Source organism: Alosa alosa, chromosome 1 (assembly GCF_017589495.1).
Source record: "Alosa alosa isolate M-15738 ecotype Scorff River chromosome 1, AALO_Geno_1.1, whole genome shotgun sequence".
In the NCBI taxonomy this organism is placed as follows: Eukaryota; Metazoa; Chordata; class Actinopteri; order Clupeiformes; family Clupeidae; genus Alosa; species Alosa alosa.
In genome coordinates this window covers 45,680,845-45,704,982 of record NC_063189.1, presented here as the reverse complement: position 1 = coordinate 45,704,982, position 24,138 = coordinate 45,680,845, and the positions used below count along the sequence as shown (strand labels likewise).

The following is a 24,138-nucleotide window of genomic DNA, read 5'->3' as shown; positions in this document are numbered from 1 at the left end:
CAGATATGTAGTAAATCTAAATTGATTTTGCATAGAAAGTTAGTAAATGCAAGTCAGTTTTGCTTGTGAAATTAATTTGGATTTACTCAATAGTTTTAGGCTATATAACTCATCATTTGGCATGCAATTACTAAATCTTACACATTTTAACTGTTGCTGTTATTACAATGTATTTAATTTTTTTTGTGTAAATCTAGTTGACTTATTCAATGAATTTTAATCAAAGTTGTAGTACTTAAAATCTATTCAATTATATCACTTGTCACTTTGTTGCCACAATTTTTTTAAGTAACCATTGGTCACATTTTTTACAGTGTACCCCTGTCAGCTATTTCTGACATTTTTTTTCGAACCTACATAACAAGAGCTACAGAGTGTCAGTTTAAAAGCATTATTATTTGTACATTTTCTATTCTAAAATGTTATGCCACTTCCTGATTACTTGATGCATTCTATTTACTTAGCCTACTTAATTATTTATTTGGCTGACACTTTTGGCTGACACTATGTCTCTTTCTAATTCCAACCTAAGGTTATTAAAAGGTTTCACAATTAATTGTTACAATTGGTAAAGATGAGTTCATTTATCAACTTAGCCACACTTCGATGTCTGAGAGCTGCAGTTAACACATATCACCTATCAAGAGCTGCAGCTCAATTCATGAAATTTAAAACTTCAAAAAGGACAAAGGTAGTGACCCCCATCTCTCTCCCTCTCTCTCTCTCTCTCTCTCTCTCTCTCTCTCACACTCACTCACTCACACTCACACACACACACACACACTCAGAGTGAGAGAGAGAGAGAGAGAGAGATTATAATACACACAACATCAACATCCAGCTGAACTTATGTGGGACCTTGACCACAGAAAATTTCACTTCAACCTGAGAAACTTTCCTTGTTCGAGGGGATGACTAATATGCCCGTGAGAAATATTTCGTCATTAAAATGAGCGAAAACGGCGTTGTCTTCATCTGAAACACCGATAGGTGTGGCCCTGTGACCAAATACGGACTCTTCCGTAACTCAGACAGTCTGCGTAGTTGGATACCGAGAGGCGGGACGAAATACTCACAGACTTTAGTTGAATCGTCGGGAGCGAGGACTCCAACAGGTGCTAAACTCTTCCAAAATGAGTGCTTACGGCGGCTCCAATTCCAGAGTTAATACTCTAGGACGGAGAGTTAATTCAAGGCCAGATCTGTCCGGTGGTTACATGATTGGGGGAAATGGATATCAAACCGAGTATTCGGAATATCAGCATTTTTCGAAAGGCTCCTTGGGTGGTGGTGGTGGTGGTGGAGGAGGAGGAGGAGGAGGACAAGGGTAAGCATTCTTTTTCTTTTCTATTGTTTAACTAGCAAATGCAAATTCATACATTTCAAGACACTGCTTTTTGTCTTTTCAATGTCTCTTTCCATATATGTTCCAACACTGCCAGATAACTTACGGTAAACGTAGCAGTTATCTACCCTATTTTAGTCTGTATATTTCTATGTTCCCGTCGGATTACTGAATAAACCATACCGTAGCTATCTGACGGTGAAAAAAAGTATTTAAAGCCGTCGAGTAGAGGAGATGGGGGGTTGTTGCACTAAACTGGTCGACGTCAAAAGTCGGAGGTATTCCTGCTTTCAGATTTAACCTAGGTGGGTGCTGAACGATATGATCACACAATGACAGTCTACAAAACATACTGTCTCTATTTTACGGTGCACGCAATTTAAATCACTTTACGAAGTAATTTGTGCCTTAATTACATGTTCACCTTACATCCATGTATGCTTTAAATAAATATTCGTCTAAAGTCTTTTGGTAACTGACTGTGGCTGGGGTTTTGTTTACATTCAGATATAAATTGCATAAAAGGGCTCAGATGATAAATTCACAGTGCATGGAAGCATTGTTCAGAGCCAACCAGATCTTTCTAAATGTAAGTGATGACCATCTCTTATCTTCTATTCTGTTTTACAATGCCATGTTCTGTTTCAGGGTGTAGATTACTTATTTGTAATTGGTGAATAATGACACATTCATAAACAATAGTGAACATTCACAGTTAAACTTGGGTAGATTACTAGGCATATTTTCGTACTTGGTGAGCACTGGTGTGTATGAGGTTGTGCCGTCGCCGTTGTTGTTTTCATTCACATTCACAATGTATGCAATGTATGTGGTTGTCTCTCAGAGAGACTGTGATGTTTCATAGTCCAGTTGCATGCAATATAATAACTGATTGATGCAATAGTTCACATACTGACCTTATCAAAGCATAGCTAAATCCACTCCTCTGTGACCTCTGACTGTCAGGGGAAGAGTGGAGGAGTTTCTATACACATGTAATGACAGCATGCATACGGCACTGAGTCATCGTCCTAATGCACCCCAGAATGGTTGCATATACACAGTGCTGAGTGCTGAATATGAGTAGCTGTGGTCTAGTAAGGTCATGGGTGGCTGTTTGGGTTGTTCTCCAGGAAGGGCCATCGCCAGACATGGCCAGGTCGATGTCCATGGCTGCTGAGTGCATAGAGCAACTGAAGGCCATTGCCATGGAGCTACAGTCTTATGGTCAGAACAATGACATGGTCCGAGGGAGGTGAGAATGTATACATGCAAATCTATCTATGTATGAGTGAGCCAGGGGCGCCTGCAGGAATTAATGCTATGGTACGCACTGTATATATACACACACACAGAAGGTACATTTTCTCTCGTTGTTGAGTGATGGTACGCACAGTGCGTACAGACGTACACCTGCAGGCGCGCCTGGAGTGAGCTTCATGTACATTTATGTTTGTTGCTGTTGTTTGTTGCTGTTGTTGTTGCATGTTTTGTGTGTGTGTGTGTGTGTGTGTGTGTGTGTGTGTGTGTGTGTGAGAGAGTGACTGAGTGAGTGAGTGAGTGAGTGAGTAACAGAAAGAGAGAGTTACAGAAAGAGAGAGAGAGAGAATGAGAAAGACAAAAAAAGAACAGGAAAATTGAACTCTGACCATAAACCCAATGACCAACAGCATTTCAGAAGCCCAGAGGGCCATGTCAGAGATCCAGGTTGCTGCCGGTGGAACTGCTCCAAGGAAGAACCGTGGGAGCGTTGGCTGGGAGGAACCTAGCAAGAACTTCCTTGATGCCATGGCATGGATCAACCAACAGAAGGTAAACAAATCCAGATAGCATTTCAGACATCCCAACCTGCAAAAAGCCATTTCAGGGAGCCCCCCCCCAAAAAAAAATATAAAAAAAATAAAATAATAATAAATAAATAAATAAATATCAAAAATTACTTTAGCCTTCTTAGATACTGAAATAGTGATGAATAGCCTATGTTTGTTAATTAAGTGTCTCTACTCAGCACACCAAATAAGGAAGGCCTATAGTTAGAAATTGTGATAGTAAAATATGTAGATTTTGATAGTTTGGTCTTTATGTAGCCTTGGCAAATAGCCATCTAGTAGGCTGGAATAATATGCACATGAAATGACACTTGTTAAACTCACCTCAACATGTCTTTTGCAATCATTCAACCAGCCATGGGCAATGCTAAAGTCACTGTTACAAACAGTGCAGCATGCAAGACTATCGTTATTTTGAACTCTTATGAGACAAGGGTACACTTTCGTGTAGTCTGATGTGAAATGGGTCTTAAATGTTCCTTTTTGCGGGGCACTCTGCCTCTGCCATGACGCTCCTGTTCCTACTGAACTGAACTGAAACAGGCCAATCAGGATGCTCTCTGTCTTGAGAGCCACACACGCACTACCTCTCTCTCTCTCCATCCCCGTCGTGTGCGCGCTACACTCAGATGCACACACGATTTGAAGTTTTGGTCTCGTGTGCGCGCTCTTGCTCGCTCGCTTGCTCTAGATTCCGGGAGATTTTATCTAATTTGCGGGCATCAGGGAACCGTTATCAATATGCGGGAGACTCCCGGAACTTCCGGGAGACTTGGGATGTCTGGCATTTAACAATTTTAATTTGTTATATTTATGAGCTATGATGAGTATGTTGTACAATAGCCTACAAATTCATTCAGATGATTCTCATTAATGTATGCAGTATTTCCCCTATAAAAGGGAATAGTCCTTAGAAAAAGTTATTTCAGACCACATGTGGTTTCCTCAGACCCAAAATATACACATATTGCGTCTCTAAAAACAATAAATCAAGTATTTCAGCAGAAAATAAACTGAAAAAAATCTGCTGACTACTGTATGTTCCCCAAAGTTCTGTGCCATTGGCTGAGCTGTTTGTGTTTATCCAATCAGATGTAGTATGGGAATTCTTTGGTTACTGTGGTATTCTTTTGCCTCTGTGATTTGTGTCCAGTTTAAACACTTGACCCTCTCAAAATAGTGACATCCTAGACTCATGAATGTCCACAGTCATCCACAATTGTTTTACAAAAAGAAAAAATAACAACCAAACCACAAAATACCGGTTGCAGGAGATGACCGAAGGATAAGGTGAAAAGTTTATGCTAATAATTTCCCCCAAAGACTGTGTGCATTTAGCTGCTTGTTGTCCAGTTCTGGCCCTGAGGAATGAATGAGTTAAAGTGTGAGTGTGTGTGTGTGTGAGTATGTGTCATGGCCCGGGATACTCCCTGTGCTGAGAAACCCTACTCCCTCCCTCTTACTTCACTCTCACTCCTGAGGGAAGGGGGGCCTGAGACACAAGCAGTGCATGACTACACTTTGGTGGAACTCGCTCTGCCAGATAATGGAGCAACCTCTTCAACCACAAACTGGTTCAACTGTGTGCGGGTGTGTGTGTGTGTGAGAGAGTATGTGTGTTTTTTTTATGTGTGTGTGTTTCTACATTGCTGCAGTTATCATGTATTGTGACAAGCTGTGACAAGAGCCAGAATCTAATTTAGAGAGAATCTGTGTGTCTGTGTGAGTGAGAGACAGAGTGAGTGAGAGAAAGAGAGAGAGAGAGAGAGAGAGAGAGAGAGAAGCAGGGGAGGCAGAAAAATGAAATAGCAGATAGAGCTAAAGAGGCAACAAAAAATCAATAAGTGAATCACAACAGTGGGAGTCTGCACACACCCTTCTGGTGAGCACACACCCTGCATAGCTCCTGCCTCACCCATTCTCTCCACACCCTAAATCATGTCCTTTCACAGGCCCATGCTAAGTCTCTCTGTCAATATGCCATTTTCTCAGTCTTGCGGTCACCTCCTGTGCCTGGAGTCATTCATTTTATTCTCAGACGTCTCCGTCTCCCCAACACAAACAGCATGTTCCCTCCTTGTTGTCATAATATGAGTTGCTTCATCGTTTGTCTCCGCCCATCATCACACACTTTCAAACAATGCACTTGACTTGCAACCAAACCTCAAAAAAAGCAAAAATGCGGAGCTCTGGCGGCTAGTTAGAACTAAAAAGAAAAAAGTTAAGGATACCGTAACATTACTGGACGTTTGCTAGTTTACCATTTGACAGACAGCAACTTACTCTCTCTCTCCCTCTCTTTTCTCTCTCTCTCTCTCTCTCTCTCTCTTCTCTCATTTCATTATCTCTCCTATAGTGTATCATTTCCCTTCTTCCCTCCTTGAATAATGCATATGTCAGCAGCCTGCCAGCCTGGCAGAATGCTGAGTTCCCAGGATCCCCTTTCTCTCTGTCAAAGCCCTATCAGAAATGGCTATCTATCTCCCCCGCTATCGGGCTCAGCCTTACCTGACGCTGTCACACTACACCCCCGGGCTCTTTCACTCGAAGACAGGCCCGGCCATTCACAATATTTACCGCAGCTACTTGCTAATTGGGAACTCTTATAAGCCAGTGCTTCAGAGCGAGGGGGAGTAGAGCAAGCAGACAAAGCAGGGAGTGGCAGACAGAGGAGAGAGTCAGACAACACGGCTCATGGAGGCCTGCCCAGAGGGAGGCGGTTGGACGTGGTTATGGCCCCTTATCAAAGCTGCTGAGCCGGAGCACGGCAGAGGAGCATAGCTGGAATAGTTCTCCCCAGAGGGGCGGCTCTCTCCGCTGGCCAGTAGTTAAACATTACCTGCTGCCACCTGCAGGCCAAGGCTGCCCTGCCTCTATAGAGAACAGGGGAGGGACCTGTCCCAGGCTTTACAGGCTGTCAACAACAACAAAAATGATTTTGACCATTATTCAACAATGTATATTCCCTTTCATATCTGTACCTGGCTGATGTATTCTGAGTTGCCCCTACTTATGTGCTCAACACTGTTTTTTGATTATTTTGGTCAACAAATAGGTCAACTTATACAAAACATATGCAAAAAACAAAAAGCAAACTACTTCAAAGACATTGTGTCTGCTGTCACATGATGGCTCAACGCATGAAGGCCACTTGCATTGTCTCAACATTGGACTGTGGGAAGTGTTTACTTTTCTTGTGCTAGAGTAGAGTCTTTAGTAGATGTCAGGCTTGTTTGAGCAATTCTCTATCTTTGGTTAATTGGTACCACATGGGTTGAGGACAGTGACAGACACTTAAAGCTGCAGTATGTGGTGGTGTTGTAAAAGATTGAAATGGAAAACACTTGCTCTATGCCTCCTCACCATGTTACTTCTTCTTTGCTTTGTCTTTCCAACTTCTTATATTGTTTATTTTGTGCATCTGGATTCCCAGATTGGTACATTTTTAAGTATTTGTTGACCATTTTGAGGGCCCAGAAAAACAGAAAGTGTTAAAAACATGCATATCTCAAAATAAACAAGTGAATTTATTAAATAATAAAGGGAATATTAACAAAGACGACATAATAAAGATAACATAGTGTAGTGCGAATCAGTATAATGAAAGGAACCACGTTTCATGCATGTCATGCAGTCAGTCAAGGGGTTTAAGACAAAGAAAGTCAAACGCCAGGAGCAGCCCCGACTGTCGTGGTCAAAATTTTTATACCCATGTCAATCAGGCGCACCTGATCACTATCACTTGCTCAAGCACTATCTCACCTGCTGAGATAGCACGAGTGAGAGAGGGAGAAAGAGGGAGAGAAGGCACATGTACGCCAAAGCAGGATGGAGTCTAAGACCCGTCAGGGTCCTCACACTGGTAAATGTCTAGGAAGTGCTTGGCTAAACTGCGTAACTAGGTAATGAGTGCATGAGAATACACAGGGAAAACATTTGAGGTACACAGGAGTTGCATATTAGCCTTCACTTTCATTGAAACTATGAGCCTGGCTCCAGGCACGTGGCTAACAGTCCCACTGTCTTGTGTCTTTCCCAGCGGCTGATTGAGAAGGCTCCGTTCGGTGATGATGCAGAGGCTATTGAGCAGCAGATAATGAAGCATGGCAAGTACCACAGCTCCCTGCAGCAGAGCATTGAGGTGGACAGAGCACGTAACGAGCTGGTGAGTCAACTGTCCTCACACACACACACACACACACGCACACACACGCACATGCACGCACACACACACACACACACACACACACACACACACACACAAAAATACAAATACACAGAGAGACTGTCTAAATCTTGTCTGACTAAATGAGTCATTATTTCTTTCTTAGTTGCACAAGGGAGATAAAGCTTCCCTTCATGCTCTGGACCAAGAATGGGACAGTTTACAGGTGAGAGAATAGAAGCCATTTTCCCCTTAAATTGATTAGATGTTAAGGAAACATTTTCATGCATTAGCTTTGTATTTTGGCTGATTGTACTGGTATTTGAAGAGCACAACTAAACTGACCTGACCTGACCTCTTCCTCTCCTTTTAAAAATATTTCGGATTCCATTAGAAAATGTCCTTCAACCGCACGGCTCAGCTGAGGGAGCTGCAGGGCATCATTGAGGAGATCTCCAGAGCCATCATGTGGGTGAATGAGCGTGAGGAGGAAGAGCTGGTGTTCGACTGGGGCGAAAAGAACATTGACGTCTACATTCCCAAAAAACAGGAAAGCTACTCTGTAAGTGACCTTATGCAGTGTGTGCTTGCACTTTTAAAGGGGAAGTCATTTTGGAATATACTTTGTCTTAGGAACCCAAGTGGTAGAGATACTAGCAATTAGAAGTGTTTTGATTCCCTCTGAGCACAATTACAGATAAATGGATCTTTTCCCTTGTTTTCTTTCATCAGAAACTCATGAGTGACCTGGAGGTTAAAGAGAAGGACTTGAACAAACTGAAGCAGAAAGTGGACTTCTTACTGAAAAACCACCACCCGGCCGCTGATAAGATAGAGGTAATCTCTCTCATTCTTGAACCCCAGCTTAAAGTTCGTCTCAACATTGGACTGTGGGAAGTGTTTACTTTTCTTGTGCTAGGGTAGAGTCTTTGGATCGGGGATCATGTCAGGCTTGTTTGAGCAATTCTCTATCTTTGGTTAATTGGTACCACATGGGTTGAGGACAGTGACAGACACTTAAAGCTGCAGTATGTGGTGGTGTTGTAAAAGATTGAAATGGAAAACACTTGCTCTGTGCCTCCTCACCATGTTACTTCTTCTTTGCTTCGTCTTTCCAACTTCTTATATTGTTTATTTTGTGCATCTGGATTCCCAGATTGGTACATTTTTAAGTATTTGTTGACCATTTTGAGGGCCCAGAAAACAGAAAGTGTTAAAAACATGGTAACACTGGGAACCGTATTAGGCATTCTGTCAAACATCACAATTGTCTGTTGCACTTAATATATTTTTAAACAAAAAACAACTTATCAGATTTATGTCTTGGCAACCTAGGAAGTTTTCTCTTTGACACCATTAATTAACTAGGCCCTCCCAAATGAAAACATTGTGGCATTTTTCTTTTCATTTGTCTTTTAATTGGAAGAGCCGGAGGCTAGCACATGCAAATCTTGAACACATCATATTTGCATGGTAAAAAAAAAATATTCCTGTACTCATAGTAGCTCTGCGAGAACCTGTGCTGTTTTTTTATGTTTATCTTGTTTGATCGTTGTTCCATTGTGGGAATCTCTCCTTACTCCTCGTGGCCACAGGCTTACATGGACACCCTGCAAACTCAGTGGAGCTGGCTTCTGCAGATCACTAAGTGCATCCATTTCCACCTGAAGGAGAACGCTGCCTACAGCCAGGTGAGTACTTCCTTCTCTGCTAGTACGGATGCATGTTCTCCATCCTGAGAGGAAACCCTGCTGTACACCATGTGCCATTGATGGGTACATTCATTCCCATTCGCCTTATTAAAAAAAACTCATCGAAAAAGAAGAATGGTTCACTGGCCTGTTCTTCTTCTTCAGTGATTTTTTTTGGCAGTTTGTAAACAGAGTGTACCTTTTAGCATCGTTCTGGCCGCCGAGTGAATAAGGCGAATTAATGAGTTAAGCCTAGTCCTTGACTATAAGAGAATTCCATGAAGATCCCCAAAATAAGAGATTACTCTAGGATTAGGCTTAATCCATATACAGGAAACAGGCCCCATGAGTTTTGTATTATTTCTACTCCAGTTCCTCTCTCTCTCCTCCCATGAAATGGAACAGATTTCAGCAGGACACTTTGTGTGAACTCATTTGCCAGATGGCTAGGTGTAAAAGAAGTGTTTGCATATCTGTGTTAGTGTTGTCCATGCCATATAGGAGTGAGTCACGTTTTGTTACGTCTATGCACAACCCGAAACGATAATAAGTAGATCAGACTTCAGTGTGTTTCTGTAATTTTACAGTCTGACCTAGTATGTGCAGAACGCCTGTGCAGATTTGAGCTATAAACCATCTAACTGACATTTCTCTCCCTTCAAGTTCTTCAAAGAGGCCGGTGAGACCTACACCAAGCTTCAGAAGGAGCATGAAAACATCCGTAAAAAATTCACCTGTGACAAATCCACCCCCCTGGAGAACCTCACCGATCTGCTACGCAATCTGGAGGTGCTTTATAAAATGATCACCAGGGTTCATCCATGTACAGTAGCACTGTTACAAAAGTTACAAAGATTTAAGATTTCTATGTATACTTCAGTAGATTTCTATGTATACTTCAATAGATTTCTACATAAACTTCAATAGATTTCTATGTATACTTCAGTAGATTTCTATGTATACTTCAATAGATTTCTACATAAAATTCTACATAGATGTTCATCTTCCTTTTTGCCCTCTGCTGTCTGAGTAATGATCTCTAGAAGCAACTCTGTAAAACATGTCAATTCTTGTCTAGGCTTGTCAATTCTCCTTTTACATATTCCATTGTAGCATTGGAGTAGTGGCTGTGTGTATTGTTAAGTTTTCAGAACTACTTTAATATCCGATTTAGAAGTTTAGTCGGGAATGGGATTGGAGACTTTCTATATCTCTCTGTTCTGGCTGTCTAGTGACAGGACATGGAGGGCATGTTTGTAACTGGTGTATGCTCTACCAATGATATACGCTCAATCTTTTCAGTCATCGATTGAGTCAGGTTTCCATGCCAAGCTTGAGTAATCTAGAGTGGGCTGGACAAAGCCAACATACTGTAGATGGTCAACAAACCTGCTGTAGGCACACCAGACCTTCTCAGCCAGTTGTGTAGTTTGGTGTTGGCCTTTTTGACCATTGATTAAGTGTGATCACCCTGTTGCACTGTGACTCAAGCATATCTGATCCACAGAAAGAGAAAGAGAGGCTCATGGAACACAAGAGGCAAGTGCAGACACTGGTCAACAAATCCAAGAGCATCGTCCGCCTGAAGCCTCGCAAGAACCCAGTGGACAAGCTCAGCAGCCAAGTCATTGTGGAGGCGCTGTGCGACTTCAAACAGGACCAGGTCAGCCAGACAAGCATGCTTACAAAGTACACACACACACACACACACACACACACACACACACACACACACATGCATTCCGTCCTATGCAGTTTTGACTGTACTTTGAGAATACTTTTTAAATGATTATTTTCTGATTTATGCCATTATTCTATGTGCTGGGCTGATGTATTCTGTCTCCTGCCTGTGTGCTCAACAGAAGGGCATTCTGAAAGGAAACGAGGCCATCCTGAAGGACAACTCACAGCGCAGCAAGTGGCAGGTGACCGGGCCAGGAGGACTGGAGATGTTGATCCCCTCTGTGTGCCTCATGGTTCCACCCCCGAACCCTCTCAGCATTGACCTGGCCAGCAAGTGAGATATTAGCATGCACACACACACACACACACACACACACACACACACTCACACACACGCACACGCACACACACACACACACACACACACACACACACACACACACACACACAAACACACAAACACGCGCACACACACACACACATAGACATTCTCTCTCTCTCTCTTTCTCTCTCTCTCACACACACACACACACACACACACACACAAAGACACCCTCACATAGCCACAGGTTATGCCTTGGTCTATCTGGGTGTATAAATCTAATTCTGGACACACTAGCTAGGTGACCCCCACTGACCCAAAACCACTGCAAATCTATGTATTTGTACAGACAATGAACAACAATGAATTAGATATCCAGCTCGATGGTGGACTAAAGGTGGACTACAACAACTTGAAAAGCACTGTTATGTCTACTAGCCTATTTCGAATATCGAATTCTATAATGCAGGAACAGGCAGAAGAGAGGAAGGGGGAAACCCCTGTAGGTTGTAGGTAGGTCATCTGTTACAATAAGTGAGTGAAGATACAGCAGATGGATGGGCTATCAATTCTGACAGCTAATCAGAGACCAGATTGGTGTTATGTAAGGACTTTACCTGTATTACCTGGGGTATGGTTGTTCAGGTTTGACACTGTACAAAGCTTATAAACTAGCCAATGATGTAGTGAGACTGTGGATTGAGCATTTCTTTAAAACAATCCTAAAAATAGGCAGTATATTTGGAATGTACTAGCATTGATTTTATCAAAAGCAACAGAAATAATATTATATATATATATATATATATATTATATAAATATATATTATATATATATATTTAAAGTTCAAATGAATGTGGAATGACTTCAGCACAGCCACTATTGACTTGGTGTTTACGCTGGTGTACAGTGACGGATCACGTCAAATTTGTTAGATAGAAACCTGATTAAAATGCCAAGGAGCCAAAAGAAAGCTCTGAGTGCCATCTTATAATTTCCAGGTGTATGATCACCCTTAACAAATCTGATGCGATAGAGGCCCATGTGGCAATGTTGCAGATGTGCACAGGCATATCTACATTAATATTTCTGGCTACCCCCCCCCCCCACACACACACACACATACACGCACACACACATCTCTCTCTCTCTCTCTCACTCCCCCACACACACACACATATATGAACACACACATGGAGTTTGTTGTTAAACTATCCTCTGTCACTTAGATGATTTAGTTATATTGATCAGTTTACAACAATGTCAATGATCTCATTCATTGATATTACAGTATTGCACTTAGAGATGAAATGAAACACATGCTTTTTTCCCGTCTTCAATAGAAATGAGCAGTATTACGAGGCTATCATGAACATCTGGAACCAGCTGTTCATCAACATCAAAAGCCTCATGTCATGGCAGTACTGCGTGAAAGACATTAATTACATCAACTCCCTCACTCTCAACATGGTAAGCGCCTGCCTGTGATCTCATTCCAGAATCTTGAAACCACAAATGGGTGTGGCCCCCTGGAACTTTGTCTGACCGAAACTGTTATGCAATAGGTTGTAACTTGACTTGATAGGGGAATTCACAGAGCAAGTAGAAAAAATATGTGGATTTCTGGGAAGGTTTTAACTCTGTCGCGTCCCACAGTGGCGGCCCTGGTTCTGGCCATTACGCTACTACCATCTAGTGGTTGTTCGAGCTAGTACATAACAAGTGGTCCCTATATGATACATCACATACATTTGTTTAGAAGTTAAGTGGAAGTAAATGCTCTAGCTGGAGGAGGTATGTTCTGCTCTTCCTGGGAGTCTAGCCCATGGTATATTGGTGGGGTTAGCACCAAAAATGGAACTACAGGAGCACTATTAGACTCAACTCAACTTAGACTCAACTCTCTCTCTCTCTCTCTCTTTCTCTCTCTGTCTCTCTCTCTCTATCTCTCTTTCAGTTATCTACAATGCGTCCTGAGGAGTACCGCAGCATCATCAAACGCCTGGAGACTCACTACCAGGAGTTCCTGCGCACCAGCCACGGTTCCGAGATGTTCGGCGAGAAGGAAAAACAGGACATTGAGACGCAGTACAATGCGGCCCAGACTCACTACGACAAGCTGGTCATCCAGATCCCTACTCTGAGTAAGCACTTACAATGAGCACTCCTGTAATCAGCATCATACTTTATTTTTGCACTTTCAAGTAAGTAAATGTAAAAGTAAAAGTGTATTTGAATGCACTGAAAAGTATATTTGTATCCACTGATATTATTTATAGTGTTGATTATGGTTATGAAATTCATTGCACAGAAAAAAGGCATAGTAGTAGTATGTAGCTATCATTTGTGATAAGTACTGGTGTTGAATGTTTGCATGAAAGCATTTTAGCAGATTTTATCCAATGCAAGTTACAATATTTTTTTGCAATGTAAAGTAAAGTTTTTTTGCTCACAATCTTTGTAATAATACTGATTGACATTTGTATTAGTATGTGCACTACCTGAGAGATTGTTATGGTGTAATAAGAGCCTTGGTTTGTTAGTCACCAGTTCCTTTGCACCTTTAAGAAAAACAACAATTTTGTACTAAGAACCTCTGTTGGTCTCTGTCTTGCTTAGCCACCAAGAAGGAGGTGGTGGTGGTGAAGGAGCCGCCGCCCAAGGTGTCGGTGCTAAATGTGAGCATCTTGTCAGAGCTGAACACGCTGCGTCAGCGCCTGGATGCGGCCGAGCTGGGTCTGACCCACCAGCTGCACGTTCCCCTGAGAGAGAACAGTGTCCAGGAGTGCTCCCAGCGCCTTCTCCTCCTCCAGGTGTGCTCACATTCATTGTTCATATCACAGCCGTTCATTAGGCAGCCACCTTGCATCCATAGCCACCGACAGCACAGGGCAGATCATCAGTATGCTCACATTCACTCTCCCACGAATAACAGGCTCTTTACCTTGGTCTGGTTATGGCCTTATTCTACCAATTTTGAACCACAGGAGTAGGCTAGATAGTTGTGTGCTGTCCCTTGCTAATTGAGCTACATAAGCACAGCACACACAACCCCAGAAGACCACTCATACACACTAGTGGTAGTAAAAATAAGAAGTAGGCACTCATCAAGTGAAAAAAATTAAAATGCCTTTATTTCATGGCCAGATCAATATTAAAAAACACTTTGACACGTTACGGCTCAAAAGCATTCGTCAGGAAGTTTTCACTTTAGCTATCTTCTTATTTTTACAATTGATCAAGCCCTCAACCTAAGAGCACCATCTTAACAACAAACACTTATCGTTCCAGGCAGCACTCCAACTCAATAGGTTTTTTACACTAGTGGTAGTGAAGGACATGCAATAGAATGATGTTTGTTAACTATACGTTTATTTGTGCACTCTTCCCATGCCATGAGGACAGGGCACATTGTTTTAGCATTTCAGTATGTGCTGATGTGGAGTCCTTCCCATGTTGTTGGGCTAAACTGCAGCTCTGTGGCTACACATTGGCAGGGTGTTCACCATGATTTGGACGCCATTCGCGATGAATACCTGAGGCTCCGGGAGAAGATCCTGCACCAGCTGCAAGGGGCTGACCCAGAGCAGGCCAAGTACCTGCGCTCCCAGCTGGACATCATCAACCAGAAGCTGGGCAGTCTGCAGGGCTTCTCTGCTGCCTATCTACAAAGGTAGGGGCTTAACAATACACCCTGTGAATCTCTATATTAATGTTATCATAACTATATGTATATGTTATCATAACTATGAATTGCCATGAAATCATGACATGGTCAAATTCACGTTATTGAGTATTGGTATGTGTTTGTCCTGTAGGCTGACTGCTCTGAGGGCCTTGCTGCAAAGCCTTGTCCAGGCCGAGGATATCATCAAGGTGCACGAAGCCCGCCTGACTGAGAAAGACACATCCTCCCTGGATGTGAATGAAAATGAGGACTACAGCGACACACTAAAGGTAAGGAGTCAACTAATTTCATGTCACTTACTGTACATGTCAATCAGTATATATTCATAATGTAAGATAAGAAATTCTTATTCATTCTAAAGGAAATTTGACAACAGCACCATCCTCTGCATGTAAACACACACACACACACACACACACACACACACACGCACACACACACACTTCTTTACATTAAAAAAGTATGTACAGGTAAAAAATGTAAAAATCAAAAAGATAAGTCAGATCGGTCATCAGCCACATCACTGCGGCCCAGAGGGGAAGACCTTATGTGTCTCTCAGAGGAACATTTGGGCGAGATTAGTCTGCTATTAGTCTGCTACTGAAGGCACTCTTCAGCTTAACAAGCCTACCATTTAAGGAATAAGAGGTATTTTCCAAAATTCTTGTCAGCTTGTGAAGCATCCTCCTCCCTGAATTCAACCTCACATGACAGAGCTGGCTTTCCTAATAAGCCTGTTTAGTCTACTCTATTAGCATCTCTTGCTAACATATCCATTGTACCAACTAATTTCAACAGATAGGTCTATGGATTAAGAACTTCTTTAATAAGTCATGTGTGTGCTACAGCAACTGAAGTCTGAGTTGGAGCTGAAGAAGGACGTGCTAAACACTATGGAGTCCGAGCTGGGAAAGGCAGTGCACTGGAATGGGCAGATTGACCACTCCTTCCACCAGTGTGATGTGGATTTGTCCAAATACGCCGACCTGGTAGGACAGATGATGGACCGCTGGCGTCGCATCCAGACTCAGATTGACAGCCGGTGAGGGCTCTCAACACGCACGCATACACGCATATATTCATACACTCACACACACACACACACACACACACAGACACACAGACATACACACACAGACACACTTACACACACATAAATGACTAAACCTTCAGCCCATTTTCACTCATTTCCTGGCTAATTCTCCACTCCCCTGCTGTACTGTGTCTCAGTGTGTGGGACCTGGAGAAGCATGACAAGGAGCTGAAGCACTACCAGCAGACCAGCGGCCAGATGAACAACTGGGTGGACGATGCGCGCAAGCGTCTGGATGCCCTGCAGGCAGCTAAGTTGAGAGACGTGCAGGCCCTCACAGATCACCTCAACCAGCACAAGGTGGGCCTCAGGGACAGGACCTGTGGTGACTGTGAATAGCGTTGATGACACATGGGGCAACTTTTTGAGAGAAGTTGCAGCACAACCACATAAGCGGTTTTATGTGTTCTGATTGGATGATCGTGAAAATGTGCCTAATGGTTATTGAGGTTTTTAAGAAAAATCAAATGGCTGTCCAATATCAATGGGATTGTGCCAGAACAACAATATTCAGGAAGGTCAAGGTTGCCCAGCAACATTGCTCAAAACGTTCCCTTGTGAATCATCAGTTTCAGCCACACTGCTCAGCCATATGTGAATAGCTTACTGTTACTAATAGAGGCATTACTTGAATATTAAATGATTCCATTCTAATTGGCTGACGTGTGGTTGTTTAACAGGTGCTTCATGGTGAAATCAAGGGAAAGAAAGAGAAGGTTGAAAACGTCCAGAAAGATGCAGACATATGTGCCTCCTCCATCAAGGTAAAGTCTTTAATGCAGTTCTCCCTATGCTTTCATGTCAAATACTGCATCAGCATTGTAGCTATATTACAAGTACTAACGCATCACACTATGTAAATACATGTTTTTTTCCAGGATTATGAACTGCAGCTGGCCTCTTATAGTGCTGGACTGGAGACACTCCTTAACATTCCCATCAAGAGAACCATGCTACACTCTCCGGCTGTGGTCATCAGAGAAGAGGTACGGTCACCGGTGACTAGATACACTTACACACTACAGACATGTTTGGTTGTGACCCCCAAACTGAGGTGATAAGTCCTCCTCTGGTAAAGTGCTGGTCCTTTATGTGTATGACTGACCGTCAGTCTGACTTCCCACCTTCATCTCCACAGGCAGCAGATCTGCAGTCTCGCTACATTGAGCTGCTAACACGCTCCACAGATTACCACAAGTACCTTGCAGAGTTGCTGAAAAATATGGAGGAACTTAAGGTGTGAAATGATGAAATGTGCTTTTTTTACTTTTGTGGTGCAATGCAGCAATCATTGTATATAGTTCTTTGACTCCTCATCGTGTTATTGATGCATTTGTTCATATATGTATTTGTAATGGTAGTCAGGAATTGAAAAGGCAGTGTTTTTGTAATGCTGTCATGGGATGCAAGTAAGGCAATATGTACATTAACAAAACTAACAGAAGCTTATGCTTATATATGAAAAACATGAGGAAATGAAATCTCATGTTTTTATTTGTTTTCCTTTGCCAACAACAGATAAAGAATACAAATATTGACTACTTGGAAGAGCAATTGAAACGCCTGAAGGATGACCTTCGAGACAGAACCCAGAAGAATCAGTCCCTGCAGGACAGTCTCTCTCGCTATCAGCTAGAGCTCAACCAGTCCAAAGAGCAGCTAATCACCATTGAGGAAGTCAAGAGAGACGTCACCCGGCAGTGCAACGCCACCAGGGAGAACTTGGACAGCACCTCGATGAAAGTGAGGGATCTGAATGACGAGATTACTCGCCTCACCTATCAGATAGACGAGGAGAAACGTAAGAGGAAGCTGGCTGAGGAACGCTACACCAGCCAGCAGGAGGACTACGAGGCCGCCATCCGCAAGAGGCAGAAGGAGCTGGACGAGCTCAACTGGGTCAAGATCGACTTTGAGAAGTCCGTGAAGGACAAGGAGCGCGAGATCGAGCGGCTGAAGAGGCAGCTGAATGAAGAGGCCGCGCAGAGGAAGGCGGCCGAGTCCGAGACCTCAAAGGTAAGAGCCCAGTGCAGCCAGGAGATAAGTAGCCTTAAGCAAACGTACGCAACAGAGATCCATGTTACCAAGACCAGCATCCTCAAGACCACCCAACAGAAGGAGGAGGATATCAGTAGCCTGAGGCTGAGATGTGACCAGCTGTCAGGGGAGAAGCGGGACATGGAGGAAGAGCTCAGGAGACTGCAGTTGTCTCTGAGCCAGACAGACGAGGCTAGGCGGAAAGCCGAGGGCGAGGCCCACCAGCAAAGGTCAGCAGGTACCGAGGAGGGAAGACGTAGGAGGGAGCTGGAGATCCAGATTCAAACCATCGTGCAGCAGAGGACATCGGACGAGCAGAGACACAAGGATGCCCTGGCCCAGGCTTTGAAGGACGCTCAGGAGAAGAACCGTCAAATCATGCTGCTCACAGAGAACCTGGAGGAAGAGACCCGTCGGCGTAAGGCGTTAGAGGCCGAAGGCCACACGCTGAAGCAGACTCAGGTGGAGCTGCAGAGCAAGAACGTCTCGTCGCTCGAGACCATCAACAAGCTGAAGATCTCCGACCAGGAACTGTGCCTGGTGCGCGTGGAGCTGGAGAAGCAGAAGAGTGAAAAGGAGCAGATGGGCAAGTACATCACTCAGATGCAGACTCGCATCACCGACCTGCAGGCCGTGGTGGACGGGCTGGAGGACGAGCTGGAGAAGGCGAAGAAGAGCCGACAAGACGAACTGACCCGCAGGAAGCGCTTGGAGACCGAACTGGAGCGTGTGAACCTGTCCTGCAAGGAGTACACCACCACCATCAACAAACTCCGCGATGCAGCTGGAGGAGGACTCCGCCTCGGAGCGCAGGGTGGAGCAGGACCTCCGTGCCGTCCAGGAGGCTCTGGACAAGAGCCTGAGGGAGCACAAGGCCACCACCGACAAGCTGAACACGCTAACCGCCGAGTTGAAGGCCCTGCAGCAGCAGCTGCTGCAGGAGCAGGCCCGAGTGCGCGAGGCCAACCAGCGCAACGAGACCCTGTACAAGACCATCGAGGAGAAGAGCCACATGCTCAACGCCAACGCCACAGAGATCGAGAAACTCCAGAGCCTGACGCAGAGGCTGACCAAGGAGCGCATAAAGCTGGAGGAAGAACTCCGTTCTGTTCGACAGGAGAGAGATGACCTGAAGAAGGGCAAGAATGCCAGTGAAAGCGAGAGCTTGGCACAAATATCGGCCCTTCAGCTGCAGCTGCAGAACAGCACTAAAATGTCTCTGGAACATCAGACTCTCATCAATGAGTTAAATAAAGAGAGAGAGGCATTAAGGGTGGAAATGTCCAATATCCAAAAGCAGGCCATGGAGGTATTATTTTAAGGATCAATTGCCAAATCTCCACAAACTGCTCCTGGATTTTTACTCTGTTGAAATTCACGCTTAATTGCATGCTGCTTGCTTGCTTGCTACTTTTTGCATGGTGGCAGACATACAGTAGCAATTCATTTTTTGTCATATTTGTGTCATTTTGGCACTATAGAATACATCCACCTTTTCTATGCTTTTCTTGCTGTTTGTACCTATATAATCTTGCTTTTTATGTTTTCAAAACTTTGAACAGTATTATGTTATTTTATGTAGTGTTACAGTAGTTTTACTTAGATAGATAGATTATGCTATTTTCATTGTAATTGTAAACATGGTGGAAATTTGGTGGACTTTTTTCATTTCATTTATAAACATGGTACATTTTTTTCATTTTGCTCTGTCTGTCTCTTCTTGTGTTTCAGACATCCATGATGATACACGAGTCACAAACACACTACACTGAGGTTGTCCAGGAGAGAGATAGCCTGCTGGCTAAGCTGAAGTTGCTGGAGCAAGACAAGGGGAAGTTGCAGAAGCTTGAAAATGAGCTGAGTCGCATCAAGGTTTCCATGGAATCTGAGCTACGCGTCAAGCAGCGGCTGCAGGACGAACTGGACAAGATGACAAAGGACTTCAACTACTGGAAGAGTCAGTACGAGATCAAAGAGAGACAGGTGTCCGAGTGCTCCACGGAAAAGGACAGGGCCACGAGGGACCGGGGCTCTCTTCAGAGCCAGGTGGAGCAGCTGAAGCTGGAGCTCAGAAGCCTGGAGGAGCGCTACAAGGGCAAGCTCCAGTGCTCCGAGAAGGAGATCCTCAAGCTCAACCAGAGGAGAGAGGCTCTGGAGAGAGAGATCAGAAAACTCCAGCAGCGTCCGGACGCCTTCTGCAAGCAAACGCAGACAGAGGAGAAAGTCACGATGGTGGACCCGTCCAAGCTGCTCTTCGATGGCGTGCGGCGCAAGGTCAGCGCGCACCAGCTGTGCGACTGTGGCATCATCGACAAAGCCACTCTGGACAAGCTGCTGAAGGGCCAGAAGACCGTCTCCGAGGTGGCCATTGACATTCAGCTCAACCTCAAGGGCACGGGGGTCATCGCTGGTATGGTGCAGGGCACCCAGGGCAGAATGCCTTTCGCCGAAGCCAAGAGCCGAAATATGCTGAGCAACGAGAGCGCCATCATGCTGCTGGAAGCGCAGGCAGCCACCGGCCACATTTGGGATCCCAAGTTCGACGAGAAAATGTCCGTGGACGCTGCATGTTCCCGAGGTGTGGTGGATACAGACGACAGAGACGTGTTGATCACAGCTGAGGCAGCCAGCGTTGGGTTCAAAGACCCATACACTGGAAAACTCCTTTCCGTTGGCCAGGCTTGCAAGAAAGGACACGTTGACAAGGAGACGACCTTGCGTCTTCTTCAAGCGCAGGAGTCCGTTGGTGGCATCCTGGACCCCGCGCTGAGTGTGTACCTGACCAAGGATGCAGCCCTCGATCGCAATCTGATCGATGAGGAGCTCTACAGGGCCCTGAACAAAAAACCTCCCTGCTACTTGGACCCAGACACACAGCAGAAGATCACCTACACCGACTTAAAGAAAAAGTGCAGAATGGAACCTGCCACGGGAATGCTCCTGATTCCAGCCAAAGACAAACCCCTGACAGTGAAAGGGCTCCGTGATGAGGTCGCGATCTCTGACCTGGTGGAAGCCAACTTGCTGGATCAAAGTGATGTGACAAAGTTAAACCAAGGAACCCTCACAAGTCAAGATATAGAAGATAAGCTGAAGTCCTACTTGCATGGATCTGACTGCATTGCAGGTATCTATGACGAGGCAAATGACAGAGTTCTGTCCATCTACCAGGCTATGAAAGAGGGGCTCCTGAGACGAGGGACCACCCTGGAGCTTCTGGAGGCCCAGGCTGCTTCTGGGTTCATGATTGACCCGGTCAACAACAAGTCTCTGACCGTGGACGAAGCGCATAAGAGAGGCCTAGTGGGCAAGGAGTACAAAGACAAGCTTCTCTCCGCAGAGAGGGCAGTCACCGGATACAAAGATCCGCACACAGGGAATACCATCTCACTTTTCCAGGCCATTGAAAAAGAGCTCATTGAGAAGGGTCATGGTATCAGGCTGCTGGAAGCTCAGATTGCAAGCGGTGGCATCATCGATCCTATCCACAGCCACCGAATTGAAGTGGATATGGCTTACAAGAGAGGCTACTTTGATCGAGAGATGAACGAGATCCTGAGCTATGACGGGGATGACACCAAAGGCTTTTTTGACCCCAACACTCATGAGAATCTGACGTATCTGCAGCTGAAGGACAGGTGCATGAAAGACCCCAAGACGGGGCTCATCCTCCTCCCCCTCAGAGACAAGAAGAAGGCGAAGCAGCAGCAGTCCTCGCAGAAGAACACGCTCCGCAAAAGAAGGGTGGTCATTGTGGACCCTGACACAGGCAAAGAGATGACTGTGCGGGAGGCCTACCACAGAGAGTTGATCGACTATGAGACCTTCCTGGAGCTATCCGAACAAGAGTGCGAATGGGAAGAGATCACCATCACGGCGTCCGATGGCAGTGTCCGATTGGTCATTGTGGACCGCAAAACAGGCACTCAATACGACGTCCAGGAGTCTCTAAATCAGGGCGTTATTAACCAGGCCACGTTTGACCAGTACCGCTCAGGGGCGCTGACTCTCACCCAGTTTGCTGACCTCCTGACCAAAGACGTCCAAAGCTCTGGGCTCACAATCGTGTCCAGCAGCGCAGAGGACGTAGTCACGTGCAGCAGCCCCACACAGCTCACACCGTCCTCCCCCACCATCCGCAAGCGCTTCGCCAGCGTCTCCATCACCCTCTCTCCACCGGCCGAGATGTTCGACGACCAGAGTCCCGTGGCGGCCATCTTTGACACAGAGACCTTGGAGAAGATCACCATCCCTGAAGCACAACGCCGCGGCATCATCGATAACATCACTGCCCAGAGGCTTCTGGAAGCGCAGGCCTGCACCGGGGGCATCATCAATCCAGCCACCGGTCAGAGGCTCTCCCTGCAGGACGCCGTCCAACAGGGCATCATCGAGGACGACATGGCCTCCAAGTTGAAGCCGGCACAGAAAGCCTACTCGGGTTTTGAGGACATCAAAACAAAGAGGAAAATGTCGGCTGCAGAGGCCATGAAAGAGAAGTGGCTTCCTTACGAAGCTGGCCAGAGGTTCATGGAGTTCCAGTATGTGACAGGCGGTCTCATGGAGCCAACCACTGGCCAGCGAGTCACCATCGAGGATGCCATTCGCAGGGGATGGCTAGATGGGCGCAGCGCGCAGAAACTCCAAGACAGCAAGAGCTACCCCAAGATGCTCACGTGCCCCAAGACCAAGCTGAAGATCTCCTACAAAGACGCCATGGACAACTGCATGGTGGAGGAGAACATGGGCATGAAGATGCTCCAGGCCTCCTCCATGTCCACCAAGGGCATCAGCAGCCCCTACAATGTGTCGTCTGGACCCAGCTCCCGGTCAGGCTCCAGGGCCGGCTCTCGCTCCGGCTCTCGCTCCGGCTCTCGCAGGGGAAGTGTGGACTACTCCTCCTCATACAGTTACAACTACAGCAGCAGCTCCAAAAGTTTCAGCGCCGGCTCCATGTCATAAGAATCACACGTGATGCAGTGAGGGAGAGTTTCACTCTTCAGATTTATAGTTGTAATGTCACAAGAGTCACTCAGTCAAACTTTTACTCATATTATATTTTACCTTTACTTTACAGTTATTCGTTTTGAGATATTTGGCATTTACTTAGTTAGAACTCAGGCCTGCAAAGCATAGCTCAGCATTGCTTTCTAGTACATGATGTCAGTATGTTATATTGTTTTTCTCTAAATCACTGCTTTTCTAATGGTGTGTGGATAGTCTTTGGTTAGCTCCTATAATATAATGCAAATTTACACTGTCTTCTGTTTTAAGATGTTTGAGAAATTATTTTACGCCTGAAAGATTGGTTATCTAAAATGTTTGATTAAATTAAATTATGATGTGCCATTAAGATAGTTAGGCAACTAGATTTCTTACACATGGATCATTTTAGTTTTGAAAAATATATGTATTACAACTTTGTCTTGATATGTAAACATGACATCAGGAAATGCAGCTAAAGGCTTTGGATGTAAAAAAAGAGAAAATGTTTTGTATTTGAGCATTAAATTTCATAAACACTTGTAGTTCATGCATATGCTCGTGTGTTTGAGTCTTCAATTATTTTTGAGTGGTCAGATACTTCACTTTTATGCTTTATGGTCAACCGAATATAGACAAAAGATGTGGAACGTGGAAATGCTCTACCTGAAAGTGAAATGTACTTTCAGACTAGTGAGAAAAATCTGAAAAAAGATTGATATTGTACTTCTATTTCCTTTCGTTCTCACTTTTAAATCATGTAACTCTGTGGTTGAATATGAGTAGTGCTGCAAATCCTGAGGCTGAGTGTTACTTCACCTACAGGAGTAAAAGCAAACGGCCACTAGATGGCTCTAGTCTCCTCACACTCCACTACTAAATCTGGGAATGGGACTGCTGCATGAAAACCCTCTCTTTGCCTTCCAGTGGAAACTCAGAAACTCAACATATGATGTTCGGGAAGCTCGGTTTAAATGAAAAGAATTGCTGTAAATATACTGTTGTCAAATAAAGTATGGAAATTAAATATGAAAAGCAGGTCATGAAGCTAGAATCCACAGACATTGAACAATAACACAGACAACCAGAATGCATGTGTCTGATGTTACTGAGACAGTAAAGGGCATTTGTAAAGGTGAAACATTAACCAAGACACTCCTTCTGTAATCAAACACAGTTTCACCCCCAGGTAACATTATGTAACAGCCCATTCCACAGCTTTCAGTAAACAGATAAATTAATGACCAGAAAGTTACAATGGTTTTGGAAGCATTTCAATAAAGAAGAAAAAGTTCAGCATGT

The 24,138-nt window shown here is 44.6% G+C and overlaps 1 protein-coding gene across 1 annotated transcript; it reads left to right on the top strand.

Moving 5' to 3' along the window:
- The first annotated feature begins 1,032 nt into the window (after positions 1 to 1,032).
- dspa (desmoplakin a) lies at positions 1,033 to 23,390 on the top strand. The gene is given in 25 exon segments (XM_048244774.1): positions 1,033 to 1,327; positions 1,853 to 1,934; positions 2,479 to 2,600; positions 3,016 to 3,157; positions 7,214 to 7,339; positions 7,506 to 7,565; positions 7,734 to 7,901; positions 8,072 to 8,176; positions 8,935 to 9,030; positions 9,694 to 9,819; positions 10,538 to 10,693; positions 10,893 to 11,047; positions 12,379 to 12,505; positions 12,993 to 13,179; positions 13,655 to 13,848; positions 14,533 to 14,708; positions 14,854 to 14,992; positions 15,572 to 15,765; positions 15,954 to 16,116; positions 16,497 to 16,580; positions 16,695 to 16,802; positions 16,955 to 17,053; positions 17,335 to 18,630; positions 18,632 to 19,162; positions 19,585 to 23,390. Coding segments are annotated over 25 exon segments (8,061 nt in total). The 5' UTR covers positions 1,033 to 1,133; the 3' UTR covers positions 22,816 to 23,390.
- The last annotated feature ends 748 nt before the right edge of the window (positions 23,391 to 24,138 follow it).